The following is a 20,276-nucleotide window of genomic DNA, read 5'->3' on the forward strand; positions in this document are numbered from 1 at the left end:
GGTTCTGACCCTCAAGAAAATCCTCAAGGGGACCCAAATTCAGAGATTCCTCTTCGGTAAGGGAAGGATACGGTCCGGGACCGCGTCTACTCTCTCAAGGGCTCCCTTGGGCCAGTGCACCTTGCCCTGGTCTCAGGGAATGGAGAGCGCCAGAGACTAGGCCGAGGGCCAGCTCTCCGAGCTTGTCTCCTTCAACAGTCCCGGTCTGTATCGAGCCCCTCCCTCCTCCCTGGGTAGGGAACGGTGAGGGGACGGGCCCTCCGGGCAGAAGTCCAGTCCATGTCGGAGATACGCTCCCTCCAAGAGGTGGCCAATGGGTTCCGAGGCCTCCTTAATCGTCTCCTTCCCTTCTCGACTCTGTACAGGGTTGTCAATCAGTCTCTGTTCAGCATAGCGACAGCAGACGCGGTCAGTCTTGCGGTGAGACCACAAGACTTCTTGTGTACACTGGTCCGGTAGGATGCGTACTTCCGACCCCAGTTCACCCGTCTTCAAGGAAGTACTTTGGAGTTTGCCTGGAAGGCGGATATACCCGTTCAAGGGCTGTGCTTCGGTCTTTTCACAGCACCTCAACAGTTCACCGATACTTCCACTCTGATCTCTTCACGGGCTCTCAGGATCGGCATCCGTCCCCTCCGTTTCCTGGGTGACTGGCCGATCCTAGCAGACTCGAAGGCATCCCTTCTTCGTCATCGGGACAAGCTCCTCGGACTTTGCCAAGTTCTAAAGATCATGATGGTCCTCGAGGAGTCCTCCCCGCAGCCCTTTCAGAGTCTGGTATACCCAAGCCTGGTCTTAGACACCAATCTCACGAAGCCTTCCCTTCAGGCAACAGGGTACAAAGGCGGAGGAAGGTCGCGAGACCTTTCCCCACATGAGAAGACCCTCCAACCCAAAGTGGTTACGTCTCTCCTTCCTGGCCCATCTGGTTTCCAACAGTCGCCTCAGGATGAGTTCTCTCCAGTGGCGAGTCGGGGGCACGACTCCCCGGACGCCGGGACCCCTAGGGGACAACCGGAACAGACGGACCCCCGGGGTGGGAAGCAGACGAGGATCTACAATAGGGAGTGGACCTTCTCGTCCTTTCCCCAACTTGATGTTGTTTTCGGACGCGTCAAAGAAATGGGGGTGGCCCACGTTCTGAACCACGAGTCCTCAGGCCGGTGGTCAGAACCAGGAAGTACCTTCTCTAGACCTACTAGAGATGAAAACCGTGTTTCTGGCACTTCAGTATCTCCACCTAGCCTGGCGGACTACTCTGTGGTTGTGAGGATCAACAACACCACAGTGATGGCTTTCTTGCCCAGACAGGGAGGTACTTTTCAGTACAGCCATCCCATCCTGCGGTAGAGATACCAGGATGGTCCGAGTTCCCCTCGGTCTCCTTAGCAGCTCGCTTGATTCCAGGCAAAGGAATGGGCTCGCCGACAGTCTGAGCAGTGCGACACGGACACTACATTCCGAGTGGTCTTTGGATCCTCAAGTAGCCTACAAAGTCCTGACTCGGTGGGGCTCCCTCTGTGGACCGGTTTGCTACAGCACTGAGCTGCAAGCTCCCGCTGTACTGGTCCCGGATCCCAAGGCCCTCTGGTAGGATGCCTTCCAGCAACGGTGGGACAACATCGATGTGTTTGCCTTCCCCCGTTCTGGCGGATGAGGAGAGTACTCTACAGGACCAGAGTTTCGGTCAGTCTCTCAATGACCTCCCTAGCTCCGCTAGGGCCTCTCGCAGGTGGCTCACCAGTCTCTCTGTAACTCCTTACGGAGCCTCCGAGGGAACCCCCCCCCCCCCCCCCCCCCCGTCACCAGTTACTCACGCAGCCACATGCCATCATCCTCCGCAATGCCGTAGCTTGCTCCATCTTCCCGCCGGGAGTCTACCCAGCATCTCCTCATAGAGAGAGGATTTTCGCAACAAGTTGCGAAAAGGAGGCCTGGACACCTGCGCAAATCTTCCGCAGTAGTCTCCCAGGTGAAGGAGCGAGTTACTGTGGTCGGTGTCGTGGAGAGGGTATCCCTCCACACGATGCCGCTTCCAGCGATAGCGGAGCCCCTCGTGGGATTGCGGGATGAATGTGCCTTTCAGTTTCGGCTGTGAAAGGCTATCCCTCAGCCTTAGGTCTTGCCTCCAGGCTCTAGGGATAGACATTTCTCCCTCGCTGGAACTCTTCCTTCTCATACGGAGCCTTGTCCTCTCCTGCCCTCAGTCGAAGGTGAGACCTCCTCCTTGGGACGTGGTTCGAGTCCTCAAGTCTCTAAAGAGACCCCCTGACGAACCACTATGTAAGGCCCCAGATCACCACCTTACTGGGTAGACAGTGTTCCTGATAGCTTATCTTCAGCCAAGCGAGTCACATGGTCTCTCATACGACTTCGCCCATTCAGGGGGATAGGGGAAGGCAACATTCAGGTTCGTCCCTGAGGTTTGTTGCCAAGACTCAGAATCCGGGAGTACCGGACCCGCTGTTCGACTCCTTCCAGGTTTCGAGTCTTTGTCCTGCAGCAGATGACCCAGACCATATCCTACCTTGCCGGTAGGGAGTCTGAGGTGGCGTCTTAAGAGAACGGCTGCAGTTCGTCTCCAGGCTCAAGCCTCGTTCGTGGATCCTGGAAAACGAAGAGAAGGGTCTCCAGGAGCACCATCTCGGCCCGGATTCGCAGGGTGTTACACCCGGCCTTGAATCCGGACCCTTCTCCGTCGCATCGCCCTAGAGCCCATGATGTTAGGGGCGTAGCTACGTCCCTTCCCTTCATGGAGCATCATTCAGTGACGCAGGTCCTACAAGTGGGGATGTTGAAGCATCAGACCATCTTCTCAGCCCCTTACCTGCAAGACATGACCCACAGGAGGCTCGATACATTTCTATCGGCCCTGTGGTGGCTTCACAACAGCTGGTCTAAACCTCAAGCTCCTTGATGGACAAGTAGCAGAAGGTTGAGGGCATTGTTACCTGGTGTTAGTCTGCATGAATGAAAAGATCTGTCTGGCCCTTATTCTTTTCTTCATCCTCTCCTCCCTTTGAGAAAGCATCATCCTGGGTTTTCTGCATAGCTGACCTCAAACCACTGCAGGTAGACCATGCTTCCTTGTGTTCCTAGTATTAGGTGTAATACTGTCATGTCCCCATACCCTGATGAGGTGGTATTGGGAGAGTCCTAGCCTGGATTTCCTTCTGAGGAACTCCAGGGAAACTGCCTGGGACAAGTCACTTTTTACCTTCGCACACACCTTACGTAGGCCGCGGCAGTTTCACAACCGCCAGCGAGGAGCAGGGATTCCCTATTGTCCGAGTACTTGATCGCTCGAATATGGAATCCCCGGGCAAGCCAAAGCCAGTATGGCCGGGACTTACCACCCTTCCTAAGGGTTAAGTCACCCCATGTAAATAGCATGGTTTGTATTTCAGTTACGGAACAAATGACAAATTCGTAGATAATTTGTATTTTTCCTAACTGTACAAACCTTAGCTATTTACACATATTTGCCCCTCATCCCTGTCCCCCAAGATAAGTCCTACCTCTAAGTAAAGTGAGCCTTTCACCGGTGTGTGTGAGGGGGAGGGGTAGCAGGCTACCCCTCCCTACCCCCCGCTAACTAGCGGAGGGGTAGTAAACCCTCGTTAAAATTCTTATGGCTCGTCATTCAGCTACGCCGAAGTAATTACCCCATGTAAATAGCTAAGGTTTGTATAGTTAGGAAAAATACAAATTATCTACGTATTTGTCATGTTTATGTATATATTTGAGTATAGAAATCAGTAAGTTTCCTTTTCAGTGTTCGTGCTTGTGTGTGTAGTGTACGATATCTCTGTGTAGCCCGCCGGCAGTCAGGCCTCCACGGTGTAATTTCATGGGTCGCGATCGAGTTTGACTACGGTCTCTCTCTCTCTCTTGAGGTCGTTCACCCTTTACTACGTTCTCAGTAGCTTCCTTCCCGTGTCGGGTGGAGTTGCTACGCCGTACTTTTTATCTCAATTATTTTTATGAATCTAATTGTATTTGTTAACTTTTCAGCTTTTTGTAGAACGCTTCCTTTCGGGGTTTTTTCGTTCTTACTTTAGTGAACATTCTTATTTGAATTACATAATTATGATTGTTATAATTCTGTTTTTGTTACAGCTCTCCGCCCTTCCCCCTTCCCCCTTCCCCGTGAGTGTAAGTGGGGTTGAGGGCACATGCCTGTTGTGTAATTCTAATTACTTTTTATTTTCACAGTTAACGATCTAGTTTTTCGTTTGCATAATGTGACAACGGAGCGAGCTGTCTTGTTGGGGCCTGGGGAGTCTGCTGTTGCTGCCTCCCCTATAGGACTTGTCTCCTTCTCCTGGAAGTGCTCCCGTGACGACTGACAGCTCTTCAGATCATCTTAGAACTCTCAGGATGTTCCCTGCCCGGGTTTGAGTTTTTCCCTTTGGGGAGAACTTCTCTTACCTTAATTTTGTTCCTGGTCCTCCGGCAGTTATGCTCTTGGTGCTGAGCGACCGCTTTTGTAACCTTGCTCAAGGGGCTGAGCGGTTGCAAGCTCGGACCATGGAATTCGTGCGACTATGCCCTTGGTGCTGAGCGGTCGCACCTGCAGCTACGCTCAAGGGGCTGAGCAGCTGCAGGAGCCCCTCTACAGAGGATTGCTCTTTTTAGGTCACTTGCTGACCCTTCGGCCCTACGGGCCCCCCTCTTCAGTCTCTTCTACGAAGTGTTCCTCTCTCGTTCGTGAGGTAGGACACTCATAGAGACTCCTCTTCGGAAGACTCCGTCTGCTGTTGTTGCTGTTGTTGCTGAAGGCTCAGTCCTCTTCGGGTGGCAGCTGAGCCCTATGGTCTCTCCTGTGAGTGCTTCTCCCCCGGGGGGGGGGGGGGGGAGTTCACCACAGAGACTCCTCTTCGGAGGACTCCTCCTGCTGTTGTTGCTGAGGGCTCAGTTCCCTTCGGGGACAGCTGATGCCAACGGTCTCTCCTGCCAGTGACTCTTCCCCTCGGGGGAGTACACGATCAGAGACTCCTCTTCGGAGGTCGGAGGGTGTTGCACCTGTCCGAGGTCGTCTTCATCTTCATTCGACGTTCTCCGCAGAGGACCCTCCTCGACGAATACCAACCGTTGCAGCTGCTTCTCTGTCCCTTGGAATATCGTTCGCGATCCCCGACTCCTGCCAGACCTTCTAGCCTTCATCTCCGTTCCTGGTCGCAGATGCGCAGTGGGCGCCAACGCACCCCGTTTACAACGGGCACCGGTACCTTCGGGGCTAAGGGGCTTATTCCACAGTGTGGGTAAGTCCCTTAAATGCCAGGTTTTACCTGTGCGCCTACGATCTCCTGCGCGCTCGCGTGCAGTAGCGCTCTAGCACTCGCCTGCTGTGGACCACGATCTCCTGTAGTTGAGTCTCGCCGTAGATCTTCTGGTCGCCAGCGCTCACCTGTGCTTCTGACCTTCTGTGCGCCAGCTCTCTTCAGCTTGCCAGCGCACATCTGCGTGCCCTTCCCTGCTACGCGCCATGGGCGCCAACGGTCTCCTGAACGCCCACGATCGCCTGCTTGCCAGCGCGCTTTGGCGCTCCCCTTCCTGATGCACCTGCGCGCCTCCTGATGTGCGCAAATGCGCGCCAACGTTGCTCTCGCGCTCACGATTTCCGGATCTGGGCGCAGGCAAGGAGATTGTTCCTTCTCTGTACGCCAGCGCTCAGATTTGCGCTCTTTCCTGATGTGCGCAATGCGCGCCAACGTTCGCCCTCACGCCCACGATCTACCAGATCTGGGCGCAGGCAAGAAGATTTCCTTCGCCTCCTTGCCGACGATTTTCTCTAGTCTCTTACGTGCCAGCGATCTCTTACGCGCCCGCGCGATTCTTCGCCTGCGTGCAAGCGTTTTCAACGCGCCACCGCTCGCCAACGCGCCACCGCTCGCCAACGCGCCACCGCTCGCCAACGCGCCACCGCTCGCCAACGCGCCACCGCTCGCCAACGCGCCATAGCTTGCCAACGTGCCTTCGCCCGCCTACGGGCCATCGCTCGCCAAGACGCGCCATCGCCCGCCTACGCGCCATCGGTCTCCTGGCCGCCTGCTCTCGCCCTTTCGTCCGTGTGCCCGCGCACATGCGCACCCATGTTCGCCCGCGCGCAAACCAACGGTTTTCCATCGCGCGAGCGCCAGCGCGATTCCCGCCGTCACTCGCCTACGCACCATCGGATTCCGACCGCCAGCGCTCGCCCCCACCTGCGCTCCCTCGCACACTTTCGACTGCGCGCTCTCGCACCCACGCGCCTGCGCGCCCGCGCACGGGTGCACCCACGTTCGCACCAACGATTTACCATCGCGCGAGCGCCAGGGCGATTTCGACCGCGATTCCCGTTGGGTTTTCGCAACACGGACAACCTGGCGAGTCTTCTGGAGCGCATACTTCCAGATCACGATCTTCACCCCATAAACGCAGAACATGGCACGTGCAAGAGCAGGAAGAATCTTCAGGGAGGTCTGGGCAACATTCTTATCCTTCTTTTCACAACCTGGTTTAGCCCTTCCTCTCCACCATTCCGTGGAAGGGGCTTACCTTGGAGTTTTCTCTCGAGAAATTCGCCGCCCGGCAGGGGGTGACTGGTCTAGCCCTTCCTCTTCACCATTCCGTGGTAGGGGCTTACCAGGCATTTCCCTCTCCGATTGCAACCCGAGGATTTGTACAAGGAAGCTCCAGGAAGATCATGGGAACTTTCCTTCTCTCGGGCAGAAGCACCATTGTTTTCCGTCGCCAAGTTTCGAACTTGCGGACAAACTCGAAGTTGAAACATCGAGATGCAGTGACCGAGAGGTTCCTCTCGGTCGGCAAACTCAGACACTCTTCCAGCCATGGGAAGAGCTTGTTTGAACCCAAGGACGGGGAAATGGACAGCTGGTGTGTGGAGAAAATTGAATCTCGACTGACTCCTCCAAAGGCGCTTACTTCCAGACCCTGCAGGCCTCCAGCGCCTCATCATACAGCCTCGTCAGCCTAGGCCATCGGAACCGGCTCCAGCAGCTAAGACAAGGTGTACAATAGCAGCCCCCCTCCTGTCAGGGACAAGAAGGACGGGAAGTTCTCCCTGGGAGGCTATAATCCTAGAGGGAGCGGCTGAGTCCGCAAACGCTAGGATTGGCAACCCCCTGCAGGTTTCCCGCTGGGGGGATGCCTAAAGTTACGCTTTCAGATAGCAGCATCCTGCGGCCGATTCCTGCACGATCTCCGTGATCAGCCAAGGATATCGCACCTCGTTCTTAACATCTCTGCCTCCACTGACAGCGAATCCAGTGTCGCTGAGCTTCTATGCCATAGGATCGGCAAAGGGCTAGCCCTTCGGGCAGAAGGGGCCATGCTCCAGAGGGATGTCCTCCAAAGGGTCATCGACGGCTTCCCCCCCCCCGCCTTCAGTCGATCCTTTCCTGTAAGGGAAGCATCTGAGACGGGAGTCCCGTCATCGACCACTCAACTCTGATCAGGTTTGTCGAACAAACTTCGTTCAGCGTGGAACAGCAGAATCGATCAGACTGGTAGCGAGATCACAAGACTCCATATGCCCTGGATCGGAAGGACGGGTACTTCCAGGTCCCATTCCATACGTCTTCCAGGAAGCACTTGGAATTCAGCCTAGACAAAAGATGTACCAGTTCAAGATGTTGTGTTGCAGTCCCGCCACAGCACCGCAGGTTTTCACCTGAAGACTCACCCTGATATCCTCATGGCCACTCAGGAGCAGGCTTCCGCCTCCTTCGCTTTCTGGAGGACTGGCTAATTCTGGTAGTCTCGGAATCGACCTTCTTCGACATTTCTACGCTTCTATCTCAACATCTGGGTTATCTAGCCATGATATTGACTCCTATCTCCAAGCCTTCCCATCAGATGACTGTAGCAAGGCTGAGGAGAGTCGCAGAACCTTTCCTCAGACAAGGAGAGCTTTCAGCCCTATCTTGGTTTCGCTTCCTAGGTCTTCTTCCCTCCTTGACCTGTCTAGTTCCGAACGGTTGCCTCAGGATAAGTTCCCTGTTAGGCGGCCCAAGTCCCGGTGGAATCAAAGCAACGATTATCCGGACTTTCTGGTCCCTATGGGACCAGCGGAACGATTAGACCTGCAATGGGGGTTGACCTACGGAAACCTCTTGCAAGGGAGTGGATCGTCTCGTCCTTCCCCCCGCATTTGATGCTGTTTTCGGACTCGTCAAAAAAAAAAAAAGGGGGGGGGGGTACGTTCTGATTCAGGCCTATGGTCAGGACCTGAAGGGTACCTCCACATCAATCAACTAGGATTAAAGGCCGTAGTCTGGACCTTCAACAGATCCAACAGATCCTGGCGAGTCACTCCGTGAGCGACAACTCCACAGTACTGGCGTATTTCAACTAGCAGGGAGGTACATTTTCATACATTCGCATCTTGCAGTAGAGATAATGAGATGAACAGAAGTCCACTCAATACCACTGTTGGCTCGCTTCATTCCGGGCAAAGGAATGTGCTCTCCGACAATCTGAGCAGAGACTCACAGATAGAGAGTACCTGGGGGTCTTTGGCCCCCTAGTAACCAGCAAAGTCCTGACCTGGGGGACCTGCTCACGACAGCCTTGAACTTCAAGCTGCCGCTGTACTACCCCCCCAGTCTCAGACCCCAAGACTCTGTGGCAAGATGCCTTCCTATAACGGTAGGACAACATCAACGCCGACGTCTTGACACCATTTTGTCTGTTGAGAAGGGGGCTCAACGAGACCAGATTGTTGGTTAACCTATCGATGACCCTGAGAGCTCCGCTGCGACTTTACGCAGAACGGTTTCCGGACCTTCTGCATCCCCTGGCGGAACTCCCGGGAGAGCTTCTTCCACGACACAGGCTACTCAAACAACCACACTGCGACATCTATCTCAAGCCGTAGCTTCGCTTCAGTTTCACGCCTGGAGACTAAATGACACCTCCTCACAAAGAGGCACCCTGCAACAGTCGCGGAGCGGAGGTCTCGTCACCTGCGGAAGTCCTCCGCAGGGGTCTTCCAGACGAAGTGGAGAGTCTTCTGTGGTCGGTGTCGTGGGAGGGGTACCTCTCCCCTTGATGCCTCTACTCCAGCAATAACGGAGTTATTGTTTATCGGCGGGAGGAAATTCGATTTTCACTCTCGGCGGTGGAGCCTATCGCTCGGCCTTTCCCTGGCCTCCAGGCGGAAAGGAATAGACATTTCCTCCCCGCTGGATCTTTCTTCACTCATGCGAAGCTACGATCTTACCTGCCCCCAGTCGGAGTGAGACCTCCTCCATGGAACATGGTTCGGGCTCTTAAGACCCTTAAGAGATCTTCTTGCGAACCATTACGTCAGGCCTCTAATCGTCTCCCATCTTGGAAGACGGTGCTCCTGTTCGCTCTGGCCTCGGCCAAGCGTGTAAGCAATCTTCATGGTCTCTCGTACGACGCCGCCCTTTCAAGAGGATAGGGGGAGGTAACATTCAGGTTCGTTCCTGACTTGGTTACTAGACTCAGAATCTTGGAGTCCCGGACCTTTGGTTCGACTCCTCAAGATTTCGAGTCTCCGTTCTGTACAGATGACCCAGACCTTTTCCTACTTGCCAGTAAGGAACCGGAGGGATTATCTTTAAGAACAGCTGCAGTTCGTCCTCACGTGCAAGCCCGGTTTGGGAGCACAGGAAGGACGCAGGGGAAGGTCACCAAGAATGCCTTTCTGCCCGGATTCAAGGTCTTTCATTTCGACCTGAATCCAGACCCTCCTCCGTCACGTCGCCCTACAGCACACGATGTCAGATACATCGCAACATCCCTGGCCTTCAAGAGGGACTACTCTGTGACGCAGGTGCTACAAGCTGGAGTCTGGAAGCGTCTAACGACCTTCGCAGCCCACCTCCTGCAGGACGTGACCCACAGGAGTATCGATACGTTTTCTATCGCCCTGTGGTGGCTACTCAACAGCTGGTCTAACCTCAGGCTCCTTTTTGGACAGGTAGCAGAAGGTTGAGGGCATTGTTACCGGGTTTTAGACTGCATGAACGGAAGAAGTATGTCTGGCCCTTACTTCTTTCTTCATCCTCCCCTTTCCTGGGGAAAGCAGCATCCTGGTCTCTGCATAGCTGACCTCAAACCTCTGCAGGTAAACCATGCTTCCTTGTGTTCCGAGTATTAAGGTAATACTGTTGCGTCCCCCATACCCTGACGAGGTGGTATTGGGAACGTCCTAACCTAGAGTTCCGTCTAAGGAACTCCAGGTCAACTGCCTAGGACGAGTCACACTATTCCTTCACACACAAGCTTATGTAGGCCACACGTTCCTTGCTCTGTGCAGGGACTCCTTTTCTCGAGTGCTGCTCACTCGGATTCTGAGTCCCCGAGTAAGCCAAAGCCAGTAAGGCTGGGGACTTTCCACCCTTCCTAAGGGGTAAGTCACCCTATGTAAATAGCGTGGTTTGTATTTCGGTTACGGAACAAATGACAAATTCGAAGATAATTTGTATTTTTCCTAACCATACAAACCTTAGCTATTTACACATATTTGCCCGCCAGCCCTGTCCCCCAAGACAAGTCCTACCTCTAAGTGAAGTGAGACATTTCACCGGTGTGTGAGAGGGGAGGGGTAGCAAGCTACCCCTCCCCTACCCCTTGCTAACTAGCACGGGGGTAGTAAACCCTCGTTAAAAATCTAATGGCTCGTCAATTTCAGCTACGCCGAAAGTAATACCCTATGTAAATAGCTAAAGTTTGTATGGTTAGGAAAAATACAAATTATCTCCGAATTTGTCATTTTTGAGCACTAACATACTCAGATAAGGAGCCCCCGAGCAAAGCCAAAAGCCAGATTGGCAGGGACGTCCACCCTTCCTAATGGATGAGTCACCCCTAATAAATAGCGTGGTTTTTTATTCCAGTTACGGAATAAATGACAAATTCGTAGATAATTTGTATTTTTCCTAACTATACAAACCTTAGCTATTTATACAAACTTGCCCGCCATCCCTATCCCCCTTGAAGTCCTACCTCCAAGCAAAGTGACTAAATCACAGGTGTGTGAACGGGAGTGGTAGCAAGCTACCCCCCCCTATCCCCGCTAACTAGCGGTGTGGGTATTTAACCCTCGCTAAATTTTAATGGCTTGTCATTTCGGCTCTGCCGAAAGTATAACCCCCTAATAAATAGCTAAGGTTTGTATAGTTAGGAAAAATACAAATTATCTACGAATTTGTCATATTTTGATACTTAGTTTTTCATTATGTAAATAGTAACATTCTGTTTACCATTTTTCAATATTAATCTTACCCGATGATCATGTAGCTGTCAACTCTGTTGCCCGACAGAAAAATCTAAGGTCGGGATACGCCAGCGATCGCTATACAGGTGGGGGTGTACATCAACAGCGCCATCTGTCGAGCAAGTACTCAAGTACTTCTTGTCAACAAGAACTCAATTTTTCCTCTGTCGTGCCACCGGCAAGACCTACTTGGATACGCTGTTGTTTCTGGAGTTGTTTTTCACGATTTTGGTGATGTATTCGCTCTAGATTTTAGCCTTCGCTATTCAGGAACATTTATCATTAGCTTATCTAGCTTTTTGATTAGATTTGGATTAATTGTTAATGAACTTTGCCAGTTTTTGGATTTCCCCCTTGACTATTTCTGGAATTCAAGATGTCTGACCATTTTCAAGTCCCTAAGTACAGGCAGTGTAGTGTTAGGGCTTGTTCTAGGCGTCTTCCGAAGGCCTCCATAGATCCTCACACCGTTTGTTCCAATTGTAGGGGTAAATCCTGTCAATTGGAAGATCGATGTGAGGAATGCGCTGGGCTTTCGGAATTCGATTTTAACGAATTCCTAAAGAATGCACGTAGGCTAGAAAAGGATAGGATCAGGAGGAGTTCTTCTCGCTCTTTTGATTTTTCCTCTCCCCATGCCCCTCAACCTACTCCTTCCCCTGTAGTGGTGACTCCCGACCCTGCTACTAGTGCTCAACCCTCCATGGCGGACATGATGCGTGCCATTCAGGCTCTTGGTGACAGAGTGGAGTCATTAGCTAATGACCGTAATCAACTTTTGGCCGATGTCAAAGAGTTGAAAGTGCGAAGTGCAGTGGGAAGTGTAGTGAGTGCAAGTGAAGTGAAAAGTGTCAGTGTCAGTGTTGCGCATGAGGGTACACCTGTTCGTGCCAGTCGTCCTCCCAGTCCGGGACCTCTTGCAAGCTCCCAAGCCCAGGGGAGAAGCAATGTCGAAGGACCAAAGGGTTCGACAGGCCTTGATCAGCGTACGGATGTACCCTCAGTGGTTGCGGACGTATCTGTCAGAGATCGTCCCATCCACAAACAGACGAATGAGCCCTATCATTCCTCGTCTGTGGAAGAAGTTTCGAGGAAGAAACGTTGGACCAAGGTCTCACGACCTCTCAAGCGTAAGGTCCCTTCCGAGCGAGTCCAACGGCCCAGGTGTAGCCACTGGGTCAGTTCGGACTCGCCGCAGTCTTCCGAAGACTGCACACCTCCCAAAAGAGGTAGAGTGTTTCCGCAGCAGGCAACTACTCCGTCTGTTGCCGCACCAACCACGGTAGACCCTAAGTGGTCCATGCTGCAGACTATGCAGTCTCAGCTTGCTTCCTTCATGCAGGAGTATCGTGCTGAGAAGGTTGACACTGCACCTGTTAACCTACAACCTGCCACGGTTGTGCGCTCAGCAGATACTGCGGCTGCCTGCTCCCACACTCCACCTGTGAGAGCTCCACCACCGATGCGCAGTCGACCCTGCCAGACGCATGTTCATGCTGCACCCTCCGTTGACATGCGTGAGCTACCGCATCAGCAGTGGGAAGGTGCTGTCGAGCTGCCGTGTTTTGACGCAATGCGGCATGCTCCGCAACCCATGCGGCATGCTCCGCAACCCACGGCAGTCCCTCCCACGCACCAGCACTCCGCTTTTGTTGTTGCCAGCTTGCAGACTGACCAGCAGCGGCATGATGTTGGATCCGCAGCAGCTACGCATGCACCCGTGCTGCCGGATTCAGCTGTTCAGCTTTCTGCTCCACCTTTGCCACTTCCTCCTCAGCTTTCGGATGATGGAGTATCTGATGACGACGAAGCTGCGCATTTGGACGATCCGCACTCCGACTTAGAAGAACCCAAGTCTACGCCTCCCTCCTTAGACTTTAGGAAAGTCCTTGCCCTGTTCAGGGAGTTGTATCCGGAACAGTTTGTGTCTGCAACCCCTCGTTCTCCTCCCTCCGAGTTTGCGTTAGGCATGCAGTCAGCAGCTCCTGCCTTCACCAAACTCGTTCTCGCACGCTCATCCAAGAGAGCTTTGAGGGTTATGGGAGAATGGTTGCAGTCCAAGAAGCAGCTAGGAAAGACTGCTTTCATCTTTCCGCCTACCAAGCTTGCTTCCAAATCTAGCGTCTGGTATGCCACGGGAGAGGAACCCGGCTTGGGAGTTCCTGCCTCTGCCCAGGGCGACTTCTCAAGTCTGGTTGACTCTCCCCGCAGGCTGGCTATGAGACGATCTAAGATTTGCTGGTCCTTTTCTGACATGGATCATCTGTTGAAGGGAGTTTTTCGTGCTTTTGAGATCTTCAACTTCCTCGATTGGTGTTTGGGAGCTTTAAGCAGAAAGACTTCCCCTTCGGATAAGGACTCTGCCATGCTTATCATGTCTAGCATGGACAAGGCCATTCGGGATGGGTCTGGTGAGTTTGCGGCTTCGTACGTGTCGGGAGTGCTTAAGAAGAGAGACCATCTTTGCTCCTTCTTGTCTGCTGGGATCACTCCATGCCAGAAGTCGGAGTTGTTGTTTGCTCCGCTTTCCAAGTGTCTCTTTCCGGAAGAGCTGGTCAAGGGGATGGCTGCCTCGTTGATCCAGAAGGACACCCATGACCTGGTGGCGTCCTCCGTACGTAAGGCCAAAGCTGTACCTTCCGTGCCTAGACCTAGGATGGACACACCAGCGTCTAGGTTCATCCCGCCCTTTCGTGGCAGAACCTCCAGCAGAGGAGGTACCCGTGCCGACAGTCATCGTGGCAAATCGAAGAAGGGTTCCAAGTCCTCAAAAGGCAGAATCTGACTGCCTACCTCTCCAGACAGCAGTGGGAGCCAGGCTCAAGAACTTCTGGCAGGCTTGGGAGAACAGAGGTGCAGACGCTCAGTCTGTGAAGTTGCTAAGGGAGGGGTACAGGATTCCGTTCTGCCGCAGTCCCCCTCTAGCAACTTCTCCCATCAACCTCTCTCCCAACTACAAGGAGAAGGACAAGAGGCTAGCGTTGCAACAAGAGGTGTCGCTCTTGCTACAAAAGGGAGCGGTAGTCATAGTCCGGGACCATCAATCCCCGGGCTTCTACAACCGTCTCTTCCTGGTAGCGAAGAAGACAGGAGGTTGGAGACCGGTGCTGGACGTCAGTGCTCTCAATGCTTTTGTCACCAAGCAGACGTTCACAATGGAGACGACGAAGTCGGTCCTAGCAGCGGTCAGGAAGGAAGACTGGATGGTCTCGTTGGACCTGAAAGACGCGTACTTTCATGTCCCCGTCCATCCAGACTCCCAACCTTTCCTAAGGTTCGTCTTTGGAAAGGTCGTGTACCAGTTCCAAGCCCTGTGCTTTGGCCTAAGCACGGCACCTCTTGTGTTTACGAAACTGATGAGGAATGTTGCCAAATTCCTTCACTTGGCAGACATCAGAGCCTCCCTCTATTTGGACGACTGGCTTTTAAGAGCTTCGTCAAGTCGTCGCTGTCTGGAGAATCTCAGATGGACTATGGATCTGACCAAGGAATTGGGTCTCCTGGTCAATATAGAGAAGTCCCAGCTCGTCCCATCTCAAACCATTGTCTATCTAGGTATAGAGATTCAGAGTCGAGCTTTTCGGGCTTTTCCGTCGGCCCCCAGGATCAGTCAAGCCCTAGAATGCATCCAGAGCATGCAGAGAAGGAACCGATGTTCAGTCAGGCAGTGGATGAGTCTAACAGGGACACTTTCATCGCTGGCCCAGTTCATCGAGTTAGGGAGACTCCACCTCCGCCCCCTTCAGTTTCATCTAGCTGCTCACTTGAGAAGGGACATGACGCTAGAAGCGGTCTCAGTGCCCATTTCCGAAGAGATGAGGTCTTCACTGACGTGGTGGAAGAACAGCATTCTTCTCAAGGAAGGTCTACCATTGGCTGTTCAGACCCCCGACCACCGTCTCTTCTCGGACGCATCGGACACGGGCTGGGGTGCGACACTGGACGGACAGGAATGCTCGGGCACGTGGAATCAGGAGCAAAGAACACTTCACATCAACTGCAAGGAGCTATTGGCAGTTCATCTGGCCTTGATAAACTTCAAGTCCCTCCATCTAAGCAAGGTGGTGGAGGTGAACTCCGACAACACCACAGCCTTGGCGTACATCTCCAAGCAGGGAGGGACTCATTCGAGGAAGTTGTTCGAGATCGCAAGGGACCTCCTCACTTGGTCAAAAGATCGAAAGATTTCGCTGGTAACGAGGTTCATTCAGGGCGACATGAATGTCATGGCAGATCGCCTCAGCCGGAAGGGTCAAGTCATCCCCACAGAGTGGACCCTTCACAAGAATGTTTGCAGCAGACTATGGGCCCTGTGGGGCCAGCCCACCATAGATCTATTCGCTACCTCGATGACCAAGAGGCTCCCGATGTATTGTTCACCGATTCCAGACCCAGCAGCAGTTCACGTGGATGCCTTTCTTCTGGACTGGTCCCATCTAGACCTGTATGCGTTCCCTCCGTTCAAGATTGTCAACAGGGTACTACAGAAGTTCGCCTCTCACGAAGGGACACGGTTGACGTTGGTTGCTCCCCTCTGGCCCGCGAGAGAATGGTTCACCGAGGTACTGCAATGGCTAGTGGACGTTCCCAGGACTCTTCCTCTAAGAGTGGACCTTCTGCGTCAGCCGCACGTAAAGAAGGTACACCCAAGCCTCCACGCTCTTCGTCTGACTGCCTTCAGACTATCGAAAGACTCTCAAGAGCTAGAGGCTTTTCGAAGGAGGCAGCCAGAGCGATTGCCAGAGCAAGGAGGACATCCACTCTCAAGGTCTACCAGTCAAAATGGGAAGTCTTCCGAAGCTGGTGCAAGGCGAATGCAGTTTCCTCAACCAGTACCTCTGTAACGCAGATAGCCGACTTCCTGTTACATCTAAGGAATGTAAGATCCCTATCAGCTCCTACGATCAAAGGTTACAGAAGCATGTTGGCAGCGGTCTTCCGCCACAGAGGCTTAGATCTTTCCACCAACAAAGATCTACAGGACCTCCTTAGGTCTTTTGAGACCTCAAAGGAGCGTCGGTTGGCCACACCAGGCTGGAACCTAGACGTGGTTTTAAGGTTCCTGATGTCAGCAAGGTTCGAACCGCTTCAATCAGCCTCTTTTAAGGATCTCACATTGAAGACTTTTCCTCGTTTGCTTAGCAACAGCTAAAAGAGTCAGTGAGATTCACGCCTTCAGCAGGAACATAGGTTTTACATCTGAAACGGCTACATGTTCCTTGCAGCTTGGTTTTTTAGCTAAAAACGAGCTTCCTTCTCGTCCTTGGCCCAAGTCGTTCGAGATCCCAAGCCTGTCCAACTTGGTTGGGAACGAACTAGAGAGAGTACTTTGCCCAGTAAGAGCTCTTAAGTACTATTTAAGACGTACAAAGCCATTACGAGGACAATCAGAAGCTTTATGGTGTTCTATCAAGAAACCTGCTTTACCGATGTCTAAGAACGCAGTTTCTTATTACATCAGGCTTTTGATTAGAGAGGCCCATTCTCATCTGAAGGAAGAAGACCTTGCTTTGCTGAAGGTAAGGACACATGAAGTTAGAGCTGTCGCTACTTCAGTGGCCTTCAAACAGAACCGTTCTCTGCAGAGTGTTATGGATGCAACCTATTGGAGAAGCAAGTCAGTGTTCGCATCATTTTACCTCAAAGATGTCCAGTCTCTTTACGAGAACTGCTACACCCTGGGACCATTCGTAGCAGCGAGTGCAGTAGTAGGTGAGGGCTCAACCACTACATTCCCATAATCCCATAACCTTTTTTAATCTTTCTCTTGAAATGCTTTTTATTGTTGTTTTTTGGGTTGTACGGAAGGCTAAGAAGCCTTCTGCATCCTGGTTGATTTGGCGGGTGGTCAATTTCTTTCTTGAGAAGCGCCTAGATTAGAGGTTGTGATGAGGTCCTTTAGTATGGGTTGCAGCCCTTCATACTTCAGCACCTAGGAGTCGCTCAGCATCCTAAGAGGATCGCTAGGCTCAGTAAGGAAGACGTACTTAAAAAGGCAGAGTAATGGTTCAAGTCGACTTCCTTACCAGGTACTTATTTATTTTATGTTTGTTATTTTGAATAACTGCTAAAATGAAATACGGGATACTTAGCTTCTTATGTTAACATGTATGCTGGTCTCCACCCACCCCCCTGGGTGTGAATCAGCTACATGATCATCGGGTAAGATTAATATTGAAAAATGTTACAGTATTTTCCTTAGTAAAATAAATTTTTGAATATACTTACCCGATGATCATGAATTTAAGGACCCTCCCTTCCTCCCCATAGAGAACCAGTGGACCGAGGAGAAAATTGAGTTCTTGTTGACAAGAAGTACTTGAGTACCTGCTCGACAGATGGCGCTGTTGATGTACACCCCCACCTGTATAGCGATCGCTGGCGTATCCCGACCTTAGATTTTTCTGTCGGGCAACAGAGTTGACAGCTACATGATCATCGGGTAAGTATATTCAAAAATTTATTTTACTAAGGAAAATAACATTTTTGTAACATACATTATACAGTATTGATGTTCTTTTTCATTTTCTTTCAGCAGCTGTTATGGATCGACAGAAGGCTAAAATATTATTTGATCTTTTAAGATCACCTTCAAGTGACAGAATAATCAAGGGCCTTAGGGAAATCAAGAAAAGACTTTTGACAAATAATGAAAACATTGGCATATTTAGGTTAGTGATTTTTCATTTTTAAATACTTTATATTCATATATTTTATCAAGAAAAGACTTTTGACACAATGAAAACACCCACATAAAAGGTTATTAATTTTTCTATTTTTAATACCGTTTATGCATATCTTCTATCAAGAACAGACTTTTGACAAACAGTGAAATCATTGGCATATTCAGGTTAGCAATTTTTAAATATTAAACTTAGCCGGTGAATATATATATATAGCTTACGTCTCCGACGGTCGATAGATTCCAAAAACTCACGAGCGATCGCCATGATGGTTGCTGGGTGTGACCACCAGTGCCGACTATCGGCCAGATACCGCATATATTTCTCCAGGAATTCAGTTCTTCTCTGTCGAGTGAAACGACAACATTGATTCCGCTCGTGCTTAACCTCAAAGTTTTCAACTGATTGGTGAAGTACTTTTTTCATGGCTTTAGGGCTTTCGCCGTGTTGGATTATTCTCAAGCAATACGATCTTCAAAAGGAATTTTTTTGAAAGGAGAGAAAAATTTTTTACCCTTGCTTTTTTAATCTCTCTCTGGATTTTCCATAGAGAGAAGATGGCCGACCCTTCCCTCAGTGTACGGAAGTGTGTTAAAGGCTTTTAGTTTTTAGTAATTATTTTATCACTTTATAAATTATTGTTGATATTTATAGATTTACCTCTATATATTTTATATCTCACCCGCCTTTATTAGGCCTCTTCGATTCTCTTTCCATTTATACTAAACACCATGATAAATTTTATATTTTTGTTTATAAGCGACCTATGCCTATTCTTTGTAGGCGGTACTGACTTGGAAAACGAAGTTAAACAACGTTGAGCCCATTCAACTTTTATATTTTATATTTGTTTAGATTGGTGAGATGAATATTTTTAGAAAATATTTTAAGAAATTTATTCTTTGAATAGTCTTCGTGGTGTTTTCAAAGATGAACTAATGTTTAGTTTATTTATGCTACGCAGTTTGCACTCTATCGTTACGATAGAGAAAGAGAGAATCACGGTTTCACTTTGCAGAAAGAGTTAATCGATTTTGACGTTTTGTTCATTCTTCTTACAAACTGAAGTTTTTTAAATACTAATTTAAAGGAACATGTTAATTTTCAATTTCTTAGTCCTTTTAGTATTTTCCTTTAGTCAAATAACCTTTTATTGACGAAGAGTGAGTGAGCCATTCTCTTGTGAGTGACAAGAGAGAGAGAGAGAGAGAGAGAGAGAGAGAGAGAGAGAGAGAGAGAGAGAGAGAGAGAGAGAGAGACGATCCAGATCTTTATTCTTGTCCCAAGTCTCTACACAGGGAGTTTGGGAGTGAGTAACGTTGTTCTTCTCGATTCAGATATTTACTCTCGTCCCAAGTGTTTGTACAGGGAGAGAGAGAGAGAGAGAGAGAGAGAGAGGATAAAACGTAGTCCTTCGCGTTCTAGTTTTTGTTCTCATCCCAAGGCACTGTACGGTGAGAGATTGAAAACGTAGTCCTTAGCGATCTAGTTTTTTAGTCAACTCCCAAGTCACTGATCTTTTTAACTTTATATATTTCCATTTTATTCTATATATATGTATATGTTTATTAATTTTTGCATGTGTGATTCATTATGTACTAATGAGCTTACATTATACGACATATTTCGCAATTCTAACCTTTTGATTTAAGGGAGAATTGCGTGCTTCAGATAGAAATCAGCTTTATTCATGTCTAATGTGAAATTATTAAAAAATGCGAGTTTCAGTGAAGAAAGTGCGAAAAACATGTTCAGTGTTGCGGAGGGTTCGTCTGTTCGTGCTTGTCGCTTGCCTAGTCCGAGACCTCTTTCAGGCTCCCCTACCCCTGGGAGAAGGAATGTCGTAGGACCTAAGGGAGCGAGAGGCTTTAACCAACGAACAGACGTTCCCTCAAAGGTATCAGACGTTGCTCCTCAAGCGCGTCCTTACCATAAGACAGGAGAGACTAAGTTCTCCTCGTTTTCCGATGACTCGTTTTTTAAAAAAATCTTGGCATAAGGTTTCGAGACCGTTGAAACATAAATTAGTTCCTTCAGGACAAGATCAACGTCCTAGCTGTAGTCATCATGAGAGTCCTGTTCATAGCGATGACGTTCATGTACAGACGTCACGATCTATTCCGAGTGCGGTTGATCCGAAGTTAAGTGTTTTGCAAGATATGCTGTTAAAGCTTTCTTCTTTAATGAAAGCTTACGATCCTGTTCCTGTGCGAAAGGATCCTTTGCTTGTTGTACGTCACGGTTCTGGAATACGTGATTCAGGTCTTCAACCTTCTAAACGAGATTTGTTACGTCACGCTGACGTTATCCCTAGTGTCAGCTTTGCTGTTAAACGAGATGCA

At 50.4% G+C, this 20,276-nt stretch overlaps 1 protein-coding gene across 2 annotated transcripts in view; it reads left to right on the forward strand.

Annotated features, from left to right (window-relative positions):
- The window catches only part of LOC137655757 (uncharacterized), a 488,837-nt gene that overhangs the window by 25,256 nt on the left and 443,305 nt on the right, over positions 1-20,276 (forward strand). Inside the window, exon 2 of one of the 2 annotated variants that reach the window (XM_068389839.1) lies at positions 17,787-17,922. In XM_068389839.1, the coding sequence (XP_068245940.1) occupies positions 17,795-17,922 (128 nt within the window). In that variant the 5' untranslated portion in view covers positions 17,787-17,794. The remainder of the gene's footprint in view (positions 1-17,786; positions 17,923-20,276) is intronic. The other variant, XM_068389840.1, reaches the window with a different exon arrangement.

The sequence above is a fragment of the Palaemon carinicauda genome, chromosome 16, assembly GCF_036898095.1.
Source record: "Palaemon carinicauda isolate YSFRI2023 chromosome 16, ASM3689809v2, whole genome shotgun sequence".
Taxonomy (NCBI): Eukaryota; Metazoa; Arthropoda; class Malacostraca; order Decapoda; family Palaemonidae; genus Palaemon; species Palaemon carinicauda.